Below are 21,089 nucleotides of genomic sequence, written 5' to 3' on the forward strand. Positions count from 1 at the left end.
TCCACGAGGCAGTTCTTCGGTATCGCAAGTCTTCAATGTCTTCAGTTTGATCACTGGAAGAGTTCGATATAACCGCTAGAACTCCTTAGTATCGTCGCTCAAAGAGAAGCAGAGATCGTAAAAATTAGTTGAGATCGTACACGCTTTGTAAAATAATCCACATTTTCCGCATCTCCAGAGACGAAGGAGAATATTGATTATTGCTGTAATTTATTGACCAAAACCGTGACAAATGATTGTTATATTGATATATTATCTTTTTTTGTTTATATAAATGATAATATCTAAGATGTGTATATTTTTCTTCAGATACATATGACTCATTTTCTCGAAATGATATTGCATAAAAAAAATGCTGATTCCATCGCGATAATGCACAAGAAATTTTAATATACTTCACTAAATTGTACTTTGTTCAGAGGTTTGTTCACTTTGTTCAATGGTTTGTTCTTGTACAAAGGTTTGTTCACTTTATACAAAGGTTTGTTCAATGGTAACATAAAGTTTGCTCACTGTGTACAGAGGTTTGTTCTCCTTGTACAAAGGTTAAATTCACTTTGTACAAAGGTTTGTTCGCCTTGTACAAAGGTTTGTTCACTTTGTACAAAGGTTTGTTCGCCTTGTACAAAGCTTTGTTCACTTTGTACAAAGGCTAGTTAAACCCTGTACAAAAATGTCTTCGCTTGTACAAAAGATTTGTTCAATGTTTACAAAAAGTTTGCTCACTGTGTCCAAAAATTTGTTACCTTTGTACAAAGGTTTCTTCACTTTCTTCAAAGGTCAAAACAAATAATCTTAAACATATAAAAACAACACAGAGCCAATTGAAGGCAAGAATCTTACGTTGTGAAGTGTTCATTAAGAGTTCCAGTACGATGACCAAACTCCCTGATATTGGCCGTCGTAAATACACAGATTAATATCTCAAACTTGTACACAGGCTGAAAGGTTAATATTATAGATAAAAAACACATTCAAAAGTTTAAATGAAAGAGAATTTAGAAGAACTTCATTAAGTGAATTCTGATAGATGAGTATTATAGATATAATATTAATATATATATATATATATATATATATATATATATATATATATATATATATATATATATATATATATATATATATATATATATATATACTCTCAATAATACTTGTTTCTACTAGTGTCATGGATTTCACCCTGGAACAGGATCTGCAAATCGTTTTACAACCCGGTCCTTTTCTTATTGTTGGGTGGCCAGAGGGTGTAAATGAAAGTAAATGGTGTTCCCTCACCTTGCCCAGGTTCGAATCCAGGTCATCTTGCTTGCATGGTGATGAAGTCAAACCACTACACCGAAGTATATTGTTTATACAAGTTAGTGAGATCATGAATATTTGGCCCACAGAAAGACCCTTCCCTCAGAGACAGACTAAATGTTGCCTCCTCTGGAACAGGAAATGAAGAACAAGACCCCCTTCTCCCACACCTAATGAAGAGGCAAAGCGAAGAGGAAGTCTTAAAAATACACACTATCCTATCCACCATCCCACACCTTCCCACACCTGCCCACACCACCATCCCACACCACCATCCCACACCTTCCCACACCACCATCCCACACCACCATCCCACACCTTCCCACACCACCATCCCACACCACCATCCCACACCACCATCCCACACCTTCCCACACCACCATCCCACACCTTCCCACACCACCATCCCACACCTTCCCACACCACCATCCCACACCTTCCCACACCACCATCCCACACCATCCCACACCACCATCCCACACGACGCCGCCATAATCCTGGTACATAAACACTCGCCCGACAGAAAACGGGTGAAGAAAGATCTCTGATAATCCTGCCGGAGACTCCGATCATCCGTCGTGAGCGGTTGGAGGAGCCCACAAGGGCGTGAGGGTCCCTGTGGGGCACCCTGCCTCCCGCCGGGGCAATCCCTGTGAGCCCTTGGGGGAGACCTTCCCTACAGGGCCTGACGTCTCACTCCTGTGGTTCTCTTCAGCGTTCCTTGCGCTACGCGGATTTCTGTTGTCTGAGATTCAGGTGTTTTTATGGTTTTGCAAATACAAAATATTCGTGCAAATACACACACAGACACGTGCACAAACATATGTACACACACACACACACACACACACACACACACACAGGGGACGAAACGTGGGGAGCAAAATTAGTAGATGTTATAGACAGGAATTTCCTGACACAACATGTGAAGGAAGACACAAGGGAAAGAGGAGGAGATGCACCGAGCCTATTAGACCTGATTTTCACCCAGAACGTAGAAGATATCGAGAATTTAGAGCATGAAATACCTCTAGGGGCCAGTGACCATTGTGTCCTAGTCTTTGACTACATGATGGAATTCAAACTTATGACCATGGGACAAGAGATCTGGGAAAGGAGAGCTGACTACAGGAAAGGGGACTATATGAGGATAAGGGACTATCTGGGTGAAGTGCAGTGGGAGGAAGAAATTAGAGGAAAAACAGTCCAAGATATGATGGACCTAGTCATACAGAAATGCCAGGAGGCCGAAGAGAGATTTATACCAACGGTAAAGGGAAAAAATAAGAAGGAATATAATAACCCATGGTTTAATAGACAGTGTCAGGAAGCAAAAATGGCCAGCAGACGGGAGTGGAGGAAGTACAGAAGACAAAGAACAGAGGACAACAGAAGCAGATACAACAGAGCTAGGAACAATTACATTAACATAAGACGAACATCGGAAAGGGACTATGAGAACGATATTGCAATCAAAGCGAAAAAACAACCTAAGTTACTACACAGTCATATAAGAAGAAAAATGTCGGTGAACGACCAAGTGACAAGACTAAGGAAGACGGAGGGGGCATATACTGAAAGTGACAAGGAAATCTGCGAGGCACTGAATGCCAGTTTCCATGGAGTGTTCACTACCGAGCCTGAGCAGCTCCCATTGTTGGAAGGGGTTACCCTAGATGAAAGACTATCAGATATAGAGGTGACAGCAGAGGAGGTAATGAAACAGTTGACAACTCTAGATGCAACTAAAGCAGTTGGACCAGACAAAGTATCACCGTGGATACTAAAAGAAGCAGCACAGGCCCTCAGCGTGCCTCTGGCAATGATCTTTAATGAGTCACTTATGTCAGGAGAATTGCCCAGTTGCTGGAAGAAGGCAAATGTCGTGCCGATCTTCAAGAAAGGAGATAGGGAGGAGGCACTTAACTACAGACCTGTATCACTGACAAGCATCCCCTGTAAAATACTGGAAAGAATAATTAGGCTGCGACTGGTTGCACACCTGGAGAACATTAGGTTTGTGAACAAACATCAACATGGGTTCTGGACAGGGAAATCGTGCCTAACAAACCTTCTGGAATTCTATGATAAAATAACGAGGATAAGACAGGACAGAGATGGTTGGGCAGACTGCATATTTCTGGACTGCCAAAAAGCCTTTGATACAGTACCGCACATGAGACTGCTGTTCAAGCTCGAGAGGCAGGCGGGGGTGGGGGGAAAGGTCCTAGAATGGATAAGGAACTACCTAACAGGAAGGAGCCAAAGAGTTACGGTAAGGGGCGAGAAGTCGGACTGGCGAACAGTAACAAGTGGAGTACCACAAGGATCGGTGCTGGGACCAATTCTATTTCTTGTATATGTTAACGACATGTTTACAGGCGTAGAGTCCTACATGTCGATGTTTGCGGATGATGCAAAGTTGATGAGAAGAGTTGTGACAGATGAGGATTGCAGGATCCTCCAAGAGGACCTGAACAGATTGCAGAGATGGTCAGAGAAATGGCTACTAGAATTCAACACGAGCAAATGTAAAGTTATGGAAATGGGACTAGGAGATAGGAGACCAAAGGGACAGTACACAATGAAGGGGAACAGCCTACCTGTAACGACGCGTGAAAGAGACCTGGGGGTGGACGTAACACCTAATCTATCTCCTGAGGCACATATTAATAGGATAACGACAGCAGCGTACTCTACACTGGCAAAAGTTAGAACATCATTCAGAAACCTAAGTAAGGAGGCATTTAGGGCGCTTTACACTGCCTACGTAAGGCCAGTCTTAGAGTATGCCGCCTCATCATGGAGTCCCCATCTGAAGAAGCATATAATGAAACTGGAAAAGGTTCAGAGGTTTGCAACGAGACTCGTCCCAGAGCTACGAGGGATGGGGTATGAAGAGCGCCTGAGGGAACTGTGCCTTACGACACTAGAAAGAAGAAGGGAGAGGGGGGACATGATAGGAACGTATAAGATACTCAGAGGAATTGACAGAGTGGACATAGACGAAATGTTCACACGGAATAGTAACAGAACGAGAGGACATGGATGGAAGCTTGAAACTCAGATGAGTCACAGAGATGTTAGGAAGTTTTCTTTTAGCGTGAGAGTAGTGGGGAAATGGAATGCACTTCAGGAACAGGTTGTGGAAGCAAATACTATTCATAATTTTAAAACCAGGTATGATAGGGAAATGGGACAGGAGTCATTGCTGTAAACAACCGATGCTCGAAAGGCGGGATCCAAGAGTCAATGCTCGATCCTGCAGACACAACTAGGTGAGTACAACTAGGTGAGTACACACACACACACACACACACACACACACACACACACACACACACACACACATGTGTGTGTGTGTACATATCCTGTCCTGCGCGTGTGTAGGCGCGCTATCCACCAGGCCTGGTAGCTTGGTGGATAGCGCGCAGGACTCGTAATTCTGTGGCGCGGGTTCGATTCACACACCAGGCAGAAACAAATGGGCAAAGTTTCTTTCACTCTGAATGCTCCTATTACCTAGCAGTAAATAGGTATCTGGGAGTTAGTCAGCTGTCACGGGCTGCTTCCTGGTGTGTGTGTGTGTGTGTGTGTGTGTGTGTGTGTGTGTGTGTGTGTGTGTGTGTGTGTGTGTGTGTGTGTGTGGAAAAAAAAGTAGTTAGTAAACAGTTGAGAGGTGGGCCGAAAGAGCAAAGCTCAACCCCCGCAAACACAACTAGGTGAATACACACACACACACACACGCGCGCGCGTACAGTAATTGGAATGCATTAGGCAGTGATGTGGTGGAGGCTGACTCCATACACAGTTTCAAATGTAGATATGATAGACCCCAGTAGGCTCTGGAACCTGTACACCAGTTGATTGACAGCTGAGAGGCGGGACCAAAGAGACAAAGCTCAATCCCCGCAAGCACAATTATGTGAGTACACACACACGCACGCACACACACACACACACACACACACACACACACACACACACACACACACACACACACACACACACACACACACACACATATTGGAAGGAAAGGTGTTAACCTGTGGGAGAGGTATTATTTCTTAGCTGTGAGTGTGGAGACAGGAGTCAGGCAGCTCCTCTGGGCCACTGAGGAGCTGTGACAGGGAAGGAGGGGGGAAGTGAGAATGAAGACACCGGAGCGCTCAGTAAATACAGCTTTAAATCTTGAGAAGAGTGGCGCATCTCTAACTTATGGCAGGAGATAACATCAGTCAATTTAGATGTTTCCTGAGGGGGGAGGCTGCGTGTCTTTCATCTCCGTTTGTCCGTCCGGACTCTGCTCCGAGGCGCTGATGTTGAGGTCTGTCCTTCCGTGTCTGTCTCTTTGTCTCGTTCCGCTCTCATTTAGGGCAAGTTGTCTCTATTTTATGGTAAGCGGGTTTATTGTTATGAATGCTTCTCTCTCTCTCTCTCTCTCTCTCTCTCTCTCTCTCTCTCTCTCTCTCTCTCTCTCTCTCTCTCTCTCTCTCTCTCTCTCTCTCTCTCTCTCTCTCTCTCTCTCTCTCCCTCTCTCTCTCTCTCTCTCTCTCTCTCTCTCTCTCTCTCTCTCTCTCTCTCTCTCTCCCTCTCCCTCTCCCTCTCCCTCTCCCTCTCTCTCTCTCTCTCTCTCTCTCTCTCTCTCTCTCTCTCTCTCTCTCTCTCTCTCTCTCCCTCTCCCTCTCCCTCTCTCTCTCTCTCTCTCTCTCTCTCTCTCTCTCTCTCTCTCTCTCTCTCTCTCTCTCTCTCTCTCTCCCTCTCTCTCTCTCTCTCTCTCTCTCTCTCTCTCTCTCTCTCTCTCTCTCTCTCTCTCTCTCTCTCTCTCTCTCTCTCTCTCTCTCTCTCTCTCTCCCTCTCTCTCCCTCTCTCTCTCTCTCTCTCCCTCTCTCTCTCTCTCTCTCTCTCTCTCTCTCTCTCTCTCTCTCATCATTGACCACAAGAGTATATTGCAACCAAATTCATAATCTAACATAATTCGCCAGATTTTAATATTTGTTTATAATTATCTGTAATGTCTGTTAATTATATGTCTCTGATGTTTGGTGATTAATAATCTCTACTGTTTGTTATCTTAAATGATCGCTGATTAATTAGTTCCGTTGATAAATTGGTCTTTTTTTTTTTTGGTCTGTGGCATGATTATTTTCAACCTTTATTATAAACTTTGAAAGATTTGGGAAACTGAAGCTTTGATGCAGTCTCGTGGATTTAGGTTATTTTCTCAGTAATAGATTACAAGCAATAAATACGTATTTACAAGTTGTATTACAAGTTTTACAAGAGTGTCCAACTTCAAGTCTCTGTACTCTAATAAACCCAATGTACCTTCTTGTATATAAATTATATAAATAAATAGAGTAATGCTGTTAGGAACAATAATGGAACCGCTGGAAGGTTCGTCCAAGGTGTGATGGTTCAAGTAAAACGTGTGAGTTTATATATATGAAAATCCCTGGAAAGTATAAGATGGATGGCTCAGAAAATGATGTATTTGTCAGCCAAGACAGAGAAGACACCTTGTTAAACGCCTCAGACAACACCTCCTCCTTGACATGCTGGCATCAGTATCTCGAGACGGGGGTTTGAGCGAGGGAGCAGTTAACCTCAGAACACCCTTGTGTGAAGTTATTCAACCCCGGCCTCCCCACCCCTCCCTGCCCCCCAGTCAGAGTTATTTATCTTTTTCTCCAGTGATTGTTTGGGCTGCAGGTGAGGAGTTGTGGATTGTTTTGTGGGAGTCTGAGGTGAACCTCAGCCTAGGGGCGTCGAGGGTGAACTTGGGAGGTGACACTCCACATCCTTGGAGTAGCAGTTCTAATTTAAGCAGTGAATGATTTTCACGTGACAAGTGGCACGCGAAAGACTGGAGCAGGGTGAGTTGCACCTCATTCTCCAAATGCTCCAGTGCTATCTTCATTGAGGTTATTTTGAGATGATTTCGGGGCTTAGTGTCCCCGCGGCCCGGTCCACTCATCTCCAAAATGCTTCTTACTGAGCATTTCTGTATATGCTCGCTGAGAACAGTGGTGTATGTTGGGGTGTGAAACTCTATTTTTATGATTGGAAATTTTCTTTTTGAAGTGTGAAACTTCTTTTTGAAGTGTGAAATTTTCATTTTAATGTGTAAAACTCTCATCTTGAGGAGTAAAACTTTCATCTTGAGGAGTAAAACTTTCATCTTGAGGAGTAAAACTTTCGTCTTGAGGAGTAAAACTTTCATCTTGAGGAGTAAAACTTTCATCTTGAGGAGTAAAACTTTCGTCTTGAGGAGTAAAACTTTCATTTTGAGATATGAACCTTTCATTTTGAGGCGCGAATATCTCTCTCAATTAGAGGTGTGTGATACCTGTCAAAATGAGCGCTCGACGCGTCATGTGTGTAACAACAGCAGGGGGGGGGTCAACAACAGTAGGAGGGGGGGGGTCAACAACAGTAGGGGGGGGGGGGTGGAGGGGGGGGGGGTCAACAGCAGCAGGCGTCCCAACACACGACTGAAGCAGAAGACAATTTTCCCCTCACGGGGATGCCGTCAAAACTCCATGATTGATGGCGACTTTTATAGCTAATGGCTTACCCGATTGTACTGACGGCGCTGGCAAGATTAAGCACTCAAATCTAACGTAGTACATATATCGTGCCCGCCGCCCACGATACCTGACTGCGACTCGGGCTGTCTGGCAGTCAGGTATATATATATATATATGTATATATTATGTAAGGTGTCGTAAAGAGGTGGTGTTTTCAAAGACGTCTCCAGCGAACCGTTGATTCTAATGCGTAAGGTGGGGTGGACGACTCACTCCTAAGAGCTTTTTCTTGAAGGAGGAGGTGTTTAAACAAACGCAATATATGCTAAGCACATATTGCGGTTGTTTATACACTTGGGCCATCGGGGCCACGAACCCTGGACCAGGAAAGAGAGGTGAGTTCAATATGTGTTTCAGCGAGATGGAAAACAATTGTTTTTGAGGGGAAACAAAACGAAACTTGTCATTTAATATCTGGAGGGAACAGTTTTAAGTGTTTCAGTTTAGTCAAGCAATGTCTGGTTGATCCTGTTCCCTGATCCTGTACCCTGATCCTGTTCCCTGATCCTGTACCCTGATCCTGTTCCCTGATCCTGTTCCCTGATCCTGTGCCCTGATCCTGTTCCCTGATCCTGTTCCCTGATCCTGTACCCTGATCCTGTACCCTGATCCTGTTCCCTGATCCTGTACCCTGATCCTGTACCCTGATCCTGTACCCTGATCCTGTTCCCTGATCCTGTTCCCTGATCCTGTGCCCTGATCCTGTTCCCTGATCCTGTTCCCTGATCCTGTACCCTGATCCTGTTCCCTGATCCTGTTCCCTGATCCTGTTCCCTGATCCTGTTCCCTGATCCTGTACCCTGATCCTGTTCCCTGATCCTGTACCCTGATCCTGTTCCCTGATCCTGTTCCCTGATCCTGTACCCTGATCCTGTACCCTGATCCTGTTCCTTGATCTTGTTCCCTGATAGTTCCCTGATCCTGTACCCTGATCCTGTTCCCTGATCCTGTTCCCTGATCCTGTACCCTGATCCTGTTCCCTGATCCTGTTCCCTGATCCTGTACCCTGATCCTGTACCCTGATCCTGTTCCCTGATCCTGTACCCTGATCCTGTTCCCTGATCCTGACCCTGACCAACACCTGGATCTCGCACGCTAATTATCAAAACGTATCCGACATTTTAACTAACCCCGCTGAAAGGTAGTCGTCATAAACTTTGATTCACAGCGTCCAGGCTCGACGTACTGAACCAGTATACTGATCCAGCATACTTGTTTAGTATACTGAGTGGGTTATGTATGTGTGGGAGGGAGAGGGGGGGGGGAGGGAGGCACCGACCAGTCCAGTTAAGTCCTTGATTGGGATGATGGAGTGTCTGAGAGTCTATAACTCAAGAGCTCTTGTTATGAGGCTTCGAACTCCAAGAAAGAGAGTTCGTTCGGGGGCGTCGTGAAGAAGGTCGACACGAGATAGCAAAATATGTCTGCGAAGAATTGAGAGGGTTGCGAAATAGAGGATTTTGATTGATGTTTTGGCTTTGAAGTTGCAACAGCTCTGAATAATTGTCGCTATCAACCGCTCGCATCACCTGCCGTAGCTCCTCGAGCAGTTGGCTTCCAGAGGTTGGAGGTTCCAGCCGGAGTCTCTGGCGGGATATCTGATGTGTAAGAGGAAATGTTGTGTTGAAGGATTGGCGTTCCTTCAGGAGGTTAAAAGTTTAAGGTAGAGTTTTGAGTAATCGTCGTACTGTGTCGTACTGTGACGCCCTGTGACTGTGTACTGTGACGTGTAATAAGTCGTACTGTGACGCCCTCCTGACGTCCACGTTCGGCTAGAAATGGATGATTGATGGGGGGGAAGAGGGGCTTGAAGATGGATTGAAGAGGGTGCAGTGGTTGAAACAGAGCACCTGCGAATAATCGTCCATTTTCTCTGTATTTCTAAAACATGAAAGACCCCATCTAACACCTACAAATAAAGAGGATTTGAATAACAAAAAGCAAGAATCATAGCAGAGACGTCCAGAGAGAGACGAACAACTCATCTGGGGTCAGATTCACGTAGCAGTTACGCAAGCACTTACGAACCTAGGGCCAGATTCACGAAGCAGTTACGCAAGCACTTACGAACCTAGGGCCAGATTCACGAAGCAGTTATGCAAGCACTTACGAACCTAGGGCCAGATTCACGAAGCAGTTACGGAAGTACTTACGAACCTGGGGCCAGATTCACGAAGCAGTTACGCAAGCGCTTACGAACCTGGGGCCAGATTCACGAAGCAGTTACGCAAGCACTTACGGACCTATCCATCTTTTCTCAATCTTTGGCGGCTTTGTTTACAATTATTAAACAGTTAATGAGCTCCGAAGCACCAGGAGGCTGTTTATAACAATAACAACAGTTGATTGGCAAGTTTTCATGCTTTTGTCCATCTTTTCTCAAGCTTTGGCTATAGTTAGGCTAGAAGCAATATATTAATGGCGAGATCTGGCCCCCCAAAACACGTCAATAGGTAGAGAGCTGCACAATAAACTTATATTATTTTGAGGAATATCATCAATTTGTTGGTAACAATATATTTTAAAGTAAAGAAGGCGTTGATGAGGCTGTTGATTCTAATAATTACTCTGTAGAGACTTAGAGTTTTACTTAGGAAACAACTAGGAATATATGTTCTTACTAAATTGGGAAGGAAGTTGAACATTTATTTCTTCTAAGTAGTTTACTGATTTAAAAGTTGTGTTTAGTTAAAGTTTAGTATTTTCGAAGGCAAAGAATGGAGTGAGTATAAGCAGAGACACAGAAGCATCTATTCCACGCTAGTGTGAAAAGAGAAGGGTAGGAGGTGGTTATCCTCTCAAAGGATAACTGGGTTATCCTTCTTTTGAGAACGATAACCCAGTCGGTTATCTTTAGGGTGAGGCTACACGAGTACTTTATTATAATTATTATTATTTTCTACCACAGACGTGGCCACACATTTACAATGCTAACCAGCATATATATACTTTTTATGTAAACTGGTAATTTATTTTGTAAACTGGTAATCCTCTCTTGGACTTGTAGATTGCTTGATGTGCTTGAGGTGCTTGCAAGCTCTTGATAACTGGTTGTTATATTGTAGAGGAGGGGAGGGGGAGTTATCAGGGAAGAGCGCCAAGCCATTACGACTATATAGCACTGGGAAAGGGTCAGGATAAGGATTTGGGATGGGACGGCGGGAAAGGAATGGTGGCCAGCCGCTTGTGAACGGTCTCGGGGGGATTGAACGCCGACCTGCATGAAGCGAGACCGTCGCTCTACCGTCCAGCCCAATATCGTATCAATAGAGATGCTATCGTGGCTGCACCGTATCAATTGAGATTATATCGTAGCTCTATCGCATCAATAGAAATTACGATATTATGTTCCTAGGCTTTAACATCTACAGATAAAGGATTTATCGAGGTAACTAAATTAAGGCTGGTAATATATCTCAGACAAAGATTAAAGCATGGAACTGGACGACCTAAATAGCCAATCAAATGAGACTGATTAATGACTGATACAATCAGTTCTTGATGAGTATAGGAGTTAAAAGCCTTGGAATATATTCTGCATATATCAGATATAAAATATACAATTATCAAAATTGCTAAATTCCATTAATAAGAGAGGGATATATATAATTATATAATGCATAGCTGTTCGAATTAAGGCTATAAGTTATCTACAAGTTTATATATAAAAAGTTTTAATTAATAAAAATTAGGTCTTTAATATTGTCGTGCTAATGTGGAGCCTCAACTTAGAGTTTGCAATAGAGTTGATTGCAACATACTAATACTAGAGAGTTGTTGCTAATGATATGAAGAATGTACATAAAGGAATATCTAAGACTTTCCGGGAGTTTAAACCCTCCTTACCTTGAGGTTACCTTGAGGTGATTTCGGGACTCAGCGACCCCGCGGCCCGATCGTCGACCAGGCCTCCTCGTTGCTGGACTGGTCAACCAGGCTGTTGAACACGGCTGCTATAAAGTTATAGTTTATAACTATAGAGAGTTAGTTACAATTCAGAGTGTTATAAAGTTATAAAGAGAGACTCAAATGAAAAGCAAAAATAATACTCTCTCTAGAATATATATTATATACAGGTGGATATATGATATATAGGTGAACATATTGTATACAGGTGGACATAATTGGGGAGGACAATTAGATGAAAGGGTTTAACAAGGGGTATACATAATAAATTATTCCCAGAATATTATTCATAGTTACAACACAAGTAAATTAAACCAATTTTATCACGCCAAAAAATAATTAAAATAATATAAATTTAGATTAATTAATCAGATATTTGAAGACTGATTCACCCATAGGCATGTGCAAATCATAAGAACAACACGGGCTCACCATAGCCCGTGCTACTTGGAACTTTTTGTTCCAGGTAGCGAATCTTTATGAACAACAACATAAGAACAAACTACCAAGTAATATCATAGATAAGTTTAGAAGTTTCATCACAAAACGTTTACAAAAAATAGGGGTAGACAAGTGCATAAATGTTTACATATAAATAGGTGTTGCTTCAAATGGGAAAATGGGTCTTGGGAAGATTTTTTAATACAGATTTTCTTACCTGCTTCTCCTCCTCTGTTTATCTTGGCCTTTGTTATGTACTAAACTTTATTTATAGTTCTCATCATTACCAGATTCTGGAGAAACTCTTGGGGGTTCTCTTAACTCTTGTGGGGTCTCTTAACTCTTGGGGGTTCTCTTAACTCTTGGGGGTTCTCTCAACTCTTGGGGGTTCTCTCAACTCTTGGGGGTTCTCTTAACTCTTGGGGGTTCTCTTAACACTTGGGGGTTCTCTTAACTCTTGGGGGTCGTCTTAACTCTTGGGGGTTCTCTTAACTCTTGTGGGGTCTTTTAACTCTTGGGGGTTCTCTTAACTCTTGGGGGTTCTCTTAACTCTTGGGGGTTCTCTTAACTCTTGGGGGTTCTCTTAACTCTTGGGGGTTCTCTTAACTCTTGGGGGTTCTCTTAACTCTTGGGGGTTCTCTAAACTCTTGTGGGTTCTCTTAACTCTTGGGGGTTCTCTTAACTCTTGGGGGTTCTCCTAACTCTTGTGGGTTCTCTTAACTCTTGTGGGTTCTCTTAACTCTTGGGGGTTCTCTTAACTCTTGTGGGTTCTCTTAACTCTTGGGGGTTCTCTTAACTCTTGTGGGTTCTCTTAACTCTTGTGGGTTCTCTTAACTCTTGGGGGTTCTCTTAACTCTTGGGGGTTCTCTTAACTCTTGTGGGTTCTCTTAACTCTTGGGGGCTCTCGTAACACTTGGGGGTTCTCTTAACTCTTGGGGGTTCTCTTAACTCTTGGGGGTTCTCTTAACTCTTGTGAGTTCTCTTAACTCTTGGGGGTTCTCTCAACTCTTGGGGGTTCTCTCAACTCTTGGGGGTTCTCTTAACTCTTGGGGGGTCTCTTAACACTTGGGGGTTCTCTTAACTCTTGGGGGTTCTCTTAACTCTTGGGGGTTCTCTTAACTCTTGGGGGTTCTCTTAACACTTGTGGGTTCTCTTAACTCTTGTGGGTTCTCTTAACTCTTGGGGGTTCTCTTAACTCTTGTGGGTTCTCTTAACTCTTGTGGGTTCTCTTAACTCTTGGGGGTTCTCTTAACTCTTGGGGGTTCTCTTAACTCTTGGGGGTTCTCTAAACTCTTGTGGGTTCTCTTAACTCTTGGGGGTTCTCTTAACTCTTGGGGGTTCTCCTAACTCTTGTGGGTTCTCTTAACTCTTGTGGGTTCTCTTAACTCTTGGGGGTTCTCTTAACTCTTGTGGGTTCTCTTAACTCTTGGGGGTTCTCTTAACTCTTGTGGGTTCTCTTAACTCTTGTGGGTTCTCTTAACTCTTGGGGGTTCTCTTAACTCTTGGGGGTTCTCTTAACTCTTGTGGGTTCTCTTAACTCTTGTTGGTTCTCTTAACTCTTGGGGGTTCTCTTAACACTTGGGGGTTCTCTTAACTCTTGGGGGTTCTCTTAACTCTTGGGGGTTCTCTTAACTCTTGTGAGTTCTCTTAACTCTTGGGGGTTCTCTCAACTCTTGGGGGTTCTCTCAACTCTTGGGGGTTCTCTTAACTCTTGGGGGTTCTCTTAACACTTGGGGGTTCTCTTAACTCTTGGGGGTTCTCTTAACTCTTGGGGGTTCTCTTAACTCTTGGGGGTTCTCTTAACACTTGTGGGTTCTCTTAACTCTTGTGGGTTCTCTTAACTCTTGGGGGTTCTCTTAACTCTTGTGGGTTCTCTTAACTCTTGTGGGTTCTCTTAACTCTTGGGAGTTCTCTTAACTCTTGGGGGTTCTCTTAACTCTTCTGGGTTCTCTTAACTCTTGTTGGTTCTCTTAACTCTTGGGGGTTCTCTTAACACTTGGGGGTTCTCTTAACTCTTGGGGGTTCTCTTAACTCGTGGGGTTCTCTTAAGTCTTGTGGGTTCTCTCAGCTCTTGGGGGTTCTCTTAACTCTTGGGGGTTCTCTTAACTCTTGTGGGTTCTCTTAACTCTTGTGGGTTTTCTTAACTCTTGGGGGTTCTCTTAACTCTTGGGGGTTCTCTTAACTCTTGTGGGTTCTCTTAACTCTTGTTGGTTCTCTTAACTCTTGGGGGTTCTCTTAACACTTGGGGGTTCTCTTAACTCTTGGGGGTTCTCTTAACTCTTGGGGGTTCTCTTAACTCTTGGGGGTTCTCTTAACTCTTGTGAGTTCTCTCAACTCTTGGGGGTTCTCTCAACTCTTGGGGGTTCTCTTAACTCTTGGGGGTTCTCTTAACTCTTGGGGGTTCTCTTAACACTTGGGGGTTCTCTTAACTCTTGGGGGTTCTCTTAACTCTTGGGGGTTCTCTTAACTCTTGGGGGTTCTCTTAACACTTGTGGGTTCTCTTAACTCTTGTGGGTTCTCTTAACTCTTGGGGGTTCTCTTAACTCTTGTGGGTTCTCTTAACTCTTGTGGGTTCTCTTAACTCTTGGGGGTTCTCTTAACTCTTGGGGGTTCTCTTAACTCTTGTGGGTTCTCTTAACTCTTGTTGGTTCTCTTAACTCTTGGGGGTTCTCTTAACACTTGGGGGTTCTCTTAACTCTTGGGGGTTCTCTTAACTCTTGGGGTTCTCTTAAGTCTTGTGGGTTCTCTTAACTCTTGGGGGTTCTCTTAACTCTTGGGGGTTCTCTTAACTCTTGGGACTCTTGGGGGTTCTCTTAACTCTTGTGGTGGTAAATGATGTAATTCACACTTAACCCTCTTGAGTGTGGAGCCCAGTTTGGCAGCCCTCTGGAACAATCCTTGGAACAGTCTCTGGAACAATCCTTGGAACATTCTCTTGAACAGTCCTTGGAACAGTCTCTGGAACAGTCCTTGGAACAGTCTCTGGAACAGTCCTTGGAACAGTCTCTGGAACAGACACTTCCACTCTATACCCTACCAGTCACGCACTGTTCCACCCCCCTTCCACCTACACCCCCGCCTGTCCCACACACCCTGGGACAGGGGGTACCCTGTATACCCTGTCTGGGGGGTACCAACGCCGCCTGTCCTCCCAAATCCCATGCCAGCGACCAGCCGTGCCCCGTGGGCCCCCCGCTGCCCTCTCGCCTCATCAGTATGGGGCATGGGCGGGCAGGAGAAGCATGAAGGATGCCCGGGCATGGGCAGGGGTGAGGGGAAGTGTGAACACCAGTGTCCCGTCACACTCTCCCGCTGGGCGCCAGAAGAACGAGCTCCGCCGAAGGATGGAAGAGGTGGTGGTGGGAGGGGGAGGGGGAGAGAAGAATAGAGGATAGGTGCCCGAAATGGGAGAGAAAGAAATGGGGGATTAACGGAGGATAGAGTAGCTGGGATTGGTGGAACAGGAAAGGGAGAGGTTATTGAAGTATTGGAAGAGAAGGGCGGGGGGCGGAAGAGATTGGGCACTAACTAATAGAGACATTAATCCATCTCTCACTCACATAAACAAGGTAGTATCCACCATCACTCTCCGCCCTAAAAAGATATAATAGACTCGAAAATTGTATTTTGATTTCTACAATTAATCCATGTCGAGTTTTTATTTTTTATTTTTTAATCCTGACTTATAATTTCTCGCTGGATTGACCGTGTGGAAATTAACACCTTGTTTCACTCAGTGGGTTTGGTTGTTAGTCCCAGCGTTCATGTTTGGTCTGACTCGGCGTTCATGTTTGGTCTGACTCAGCGTTCATGTTTGGTCTGACTCGGCGTTCATGTTTGGTCTGACTCGGCGTTCATGTTTGGTCTGACTCAGCGTTCATGTTTGGTCTGACTCAGCGTTCATGTTTGGTCTGACTCGGCGTTCATGTTTGGTCTGACTCGGCGTTCATGTTTGGTCTGACTCGGCGTTCATGTTTGGTCTGACTCGGCGTTCATGTTTGGTCTGACTCAGCGTTCATGTTTGGTCTGACTCAGCGTTCATGTTTGGTCTGACTCAGCGTTCATGTTTGGTCTGACTCGGCGTTCATGTTTGGTCTGACTCAGCGTTCATGTTTGGTCTGACTCAGCGTTCATGTTTGGTCTGACTCGGCGTTCATGTTTGGTCTGACTCAGCGTTCATGTTTGGTCTGACTCGGCGTTCATGTTTGGTCTGACTCAGCGTTCATGTTTGGTCTGACTCAGCGTTCATGTTTGGTCTGACTCGGCGTTCATGTTTGGTCTGACTCAGCGTTCATGTTTGGTCTGACTCAGCGTTCATACTTTGACCCACCTTTCATAGTCTGATTGACCCGCTTCTCGGTGTCCATTTGTTTCCGCCTCCGCCGGGGATCGAACCCGGAACCTTAGGACTACGAATCCCGAGCGCTGTCCACTCAGCCGTCAAACCCACCCCCTGACCTTGTGATTTGGTCGCGTGCTAATACACGACGTATTTTGACGTATTACTCTAAGGCCAAAAATCGTCGCATTAGAAAATGAAAACGGCTGGCGAAAGTGACGTATTGTCCCGTTTTGTGTTTTGGGTCCTCTGGTAGGGTAGGATTAGGGCGCTTCACTGTATTTATACAATATTTCCAGGCCTATACAACAGTATGAAGCACGATGTCGTGTTTTGGTCAAAAGATCCCTAGTGGGACTCGACGAAAGAGCTGTAGGTCAAGAGGATCAAATTGACAACACTTTATATAATACAGGAACTTTACTCAAGTCCTTGTGGAGCTCGGGAACCCGTAGCCCAACTCCTTGTGTTGTTCAGGAACCTTTGGCCCAACTCCTTGTGTTGTTCAGGAACCTTTGGCCCAACTCCTTGTGTTGTTCAGGAACCTTTGGCCCAACTCCTTGTGTTGTTCAGGAACCTTTGGCCCAACTCCTTGTGTTGTTCAGGAACCTTTGGCCCAACTCCTTGTGTTGTTCAGGAACCTTTGGCCCAACTCCTTGTGTTGTTCAGGAACCTTTGGCCCAACTCCTTGTGTTGTTCAGGAACCCGTAGACCAACGCCTTGTGTTGCTCAGGAACCTTTGGCTAAACTCTAGCTAAACTCCTTGTGCAGTTCAGGAACCTTTGGTTAAACTCCCTGTGTAGCTCAGGAACCTTTGGTTAAAATCCTTGTGTTGCTCAGGAACCTTTGGTTAAACTCCTTGTGTTGCTCATGAACCTTTGGCTAAACTCCTTGTGGCGCTCAGGAACCTTTGGCTAAACTCCTTGTGTAGTTCAGGAACCTTTGGCTATACTCCTTGTGTTGCTCAGGAACCCGTAGACCAACGCCTTGCGTTGCTCAGGAACCTTTGGCTAAACTCCTTGTGGAGCTCAGGAACCTTTGGTTAAACTCCTTGTGTTGCTCAGGAACCTTTTATTCAACACCTGCTGCTGCTTAGAAACACTTTAGTGCACGTCTCGTCAGCGTCACAGCCTCCGCTAGTCCCCATTATCTACCAGAGACCCCATTATCTACCAGATACCCCATTATCTACCAGAGACCCCATTATCTACCAGACCCCATTATCTACCAGAGACTCCATTATCTACCAGAGACCCCATTATCTACCAGAGACCCCATTATCTACCAGAGACCCCATTATCTACCCCTTAGCGAGTTTATGAGATCAAAGTAACATGCGCATTGCTAGACACAACAGTCATTGGTGAAGAGTAAAGAGGGGGAATGAACTTGTGTCGAATTACCTGTGGGTGTAAAGATGGGGCCGTCGGCTGAGTAGATGAATGGAGTCACATTCAGCACACTGGTACTAGGAAGTACTGGTACTAGCAAGTACTGGTACTAGGAAGTACTGGTACTAGCAAGTCCTGGTACTAGCAAGGTTTGGTACTAGCAAGTACTGGTACTAGCAAGTACTGGTACTAGCAAGTACTGGTACTAGCAAGTCCTGGTACTAGTAAGTCTTGGTACTAGCAAGTACTGGTACTAGTAAGTCTTGGTACTAGCAAGTACTGGTACTAGCAAGTCCTGGTACTAGTAAGTCTTGGTACTAGCAAGTACTGGTACTAGCAAGTCCTGGTACTAATAAGTCTTGGTACTAGCAAGTCCTGGTACTAGTAAGTCTTGGTACTAGCAAGTCCTGGTACTAGTAAGTCTTGGTATTAGCAAGTCCTGGTACTAGTAAGTCTTGGTACTAGCAAGTCCTGGTACTAGTAAGTCTTGGTACTAGCAAGTACTGGTACTAACAAGTCATACATTAGAACTATGTCATCTATGTGTAAGCAGGTAGGTAGTTGACTAAACCACACACTAAAAAATGAAGGGACGACGAGGACGTGTTTCGGTCCGTCCTGGACCATTCTCAAGTCGATTGTCCATTCCCAATCGACTTGAGAATGGTCCAGGACGGACCGAAACACGTCGTCGTCCCTTCACTTTCTAGTGTGTGGTGTGGTCGACATGTTTCAGCCACGTTATTGTGACTCCTACAGGTAGGTAGTATGATTCCATTGTGGTGTCTTGGTGTCAATGGAAAATATTCACTGTTTTCCTTCCGACTTTCGCAAGTGATGGAATCATTGTATCCAAGTATTAAGTGGTGGAACTTCAGGACTCTGGTCTAAGATGCCTCTTAGGTGACTTGAGGATGTTTAAGGTGTTCGAACTGTAATCAGATTGAGCCATTTAGAGATAAATCTAAACTCACGCTGTTTGAAATGGCAACCCATTAAAAGAAAATCCTATCTGCTCTCTCTCTCTCTGCTTCTGTACCCTCTATTGCTTTTGTACTCTCTCTTTTTATTCCCTTTCTCTCTCCTACATTCACTCTTGTACTCATTTTAACCCACTTGCTATCACTCTCTCCTCTCTCAGGTTCAGGTAGAGAAGAGAGTTGGAGAAAAAGCCCATAGGGAGAGAAGAGAATGAGACAGACACACAAAGGGGGAGGGGGGGGGGAGGGAGAAGGAAGAGGGATGCTGGGGAGATGGACATTAGCATCACGTGGGCATCTTCATCTGGTGTGGTGATGGCCCTCTGCCATGGTCACACCATTGATAAGGCGGTGAAGGATGGCCCCTTAATGTTCCTCCTCCTCCTCCTCTTCCTCACATTCCTTCCTTCCCTTTTGCTCTATCAACTACCATTATTTTTCACCCTCCTACTAATTCCCTTCCATTAGAATTTCTCACTTTTTTTTCTCGTTTACTTCCCTGTTCCTTTCCGTTTCTCTCTCTCTCCCTTCTTCCACTGACCACATCTCTTCATTCTCCATTACTTCGCGTCCTCTAACGTCCATTGGGTGTGGCTGGTCGGAAGAGCGATGGCCTAGCTCGTTGCAGGGTCAGCGTTCGATTCCCGATGGTCCAGGAGGCATGGCAGCGTTCCTACCCTCTGTCCTCATACCCCCAGCTTATGTCTTTTTCACAAAGCTATGTTTATATTGGCTTAGTGCTTCTCCTTATACTGGCTTAGTGCTTTCTCCTTATATTGTCTTAGTCCTTTCTCCTTGTACTGGAAAAATATATGGAAATATCTCCATATATTCCCTTCCACATTCTCTTCCTGACTTCTCCCTCGCCTTGTTCTTGTAAGTCCTTCCCATCCATGGTTAAGGTTAGGGAATAAATAAGATTTGAATGTATAATTTTCAGCTCAAATGTATAATTCTTCCCTTTAAAGAATATGTAACTCTGTTTACGTTTGTTGCCTCCACCAATAGGTTCATGGATCATAGTAAACTTATTACAAGTAAAAAAATATTGGTTATAGTCATGTTGTTTTTGTTATTTGTTGATGACCAAACCACAACCCAGAAGGTGGAGAAGCGAAGACGTTTCGGTCCATCCTGGAGCATTATGAGGTCGTCTTAACACACGTCTTATTACTGGTTCAAAGACGGACCGAAACGTCGTCGTCTCCTCATCTTCTGGTGTGTAGTTTGATCATCACTGTCTTCAACCACGTTATTGTGACTCGCAGTCTTGTTATGTGTTGTAATGATCGTTGAGTTTGTTAGACACTGTGAACAAATCTACAAGGACCGTGACGAGGATTCGAACCTACGGCCCAGAGCATCCCAGACGCTGCCTTAATCGACTGAGCTATAACATGGTCAAAAGAATTGCAACCAGAAGTTCTACTGAACTATATTTGCTTATTTCATGCATCACGCTATTGTGATTTTTGCGTGTTAGAAACTGTGGTTTGCGTTCCAAGTTATTCTGAGATTAGCTGTTTGGTTAGACCAGTTTTGGCATGCAATTAGCGGCTTATTGTTTGAGGTTAGATTATTGTTAGTAGGAAATCTGACCTCAAATATCCCCCCCTTAAACTACCATTAGTAGCTAGTGACTTTGCTAGTTTACGGTGATGCAACTACCGGTTTAAGGTCATCAGATGGGTCTAGTTGTTGGGGAGCAGCTTGTCCCAAGACCAGTATCCCATGACCCCTTGTCCCAGGATCCCTTGTGACTCCTGGGGCCAGATTCACGAAGCAGTTACGCAAGCACTTACGAACCTGGGGCCAGATTCACGAAGCAGTTGCGCAAGCACTTACGAACCTGGGACCAGATTCACGAAAGCAGTTACGCAGGCACTTACGAACCTGGGGCCAGATTCACGAAGCAGTTACGCAAGCACTTACGAACCTGGGGCTAGATTCACGAAAGCGGTTACGAACCTGGGGCCAAATTCACGAAAGCAGTTACGCAAGCACTTACGAACCTGTCCATCTTTTCTCAATCTTTGGCGGCTTTGTTTACAATTATTAAACAGTTAATGAGCTCCGAAGCACCAGGAGGCTGTTTATAACAATAACAACAGTTGATTGGCAAGTTTTCATGCTTGTAAAC

General features: G+C 44.6%; 1 protein-coding gene across 1 annotated transcript; it reads right to left on the reverse strand.

Moving 5' to 3' along the window:
• Positions 1-7,421: 7,421 nt before the first annotated feature.
• Positions 7,422-16,606, reverse strand: LOC138370267 (uncharacterized). The gene is made up of 4 exons (XM_069334274.1): positions 16,570-16,606; positions 9,422-9,532; positions 8,380-8,973; positions 7,422-7,567 (listed from the first exon to the last, which is right to left on the reverse strand). The coding sequence occupies exons 1-4, from the start codon at positions 16,604-16,606 to the stop codon at positions 7,422-7,424; spliced, it is 888 nt and encodes a 295-aa protein (XP_069190375.1).
• Between the last annotated feature and the right edge of the window lie 4,483 nt (positions 16,607-21,089).

The sequence above is a fragment of the Procambarus clarkii genome, chromosome 31 (assembly GCF_040958095.1).
Source record: "Procambarus clarkii isolate CNS0578487 chromosome 31, FALCON_Pclarkii_2.0, whole genome shotgun sequence".
In the NCBI taxonomy this organism is placed as follows: domain Eukaryota; kingdom Metazoa; phylum Arthropoda; class Malacostraca; order Decapoda; family Cambaridae; genus Procambarus; species Procambarus clarkii.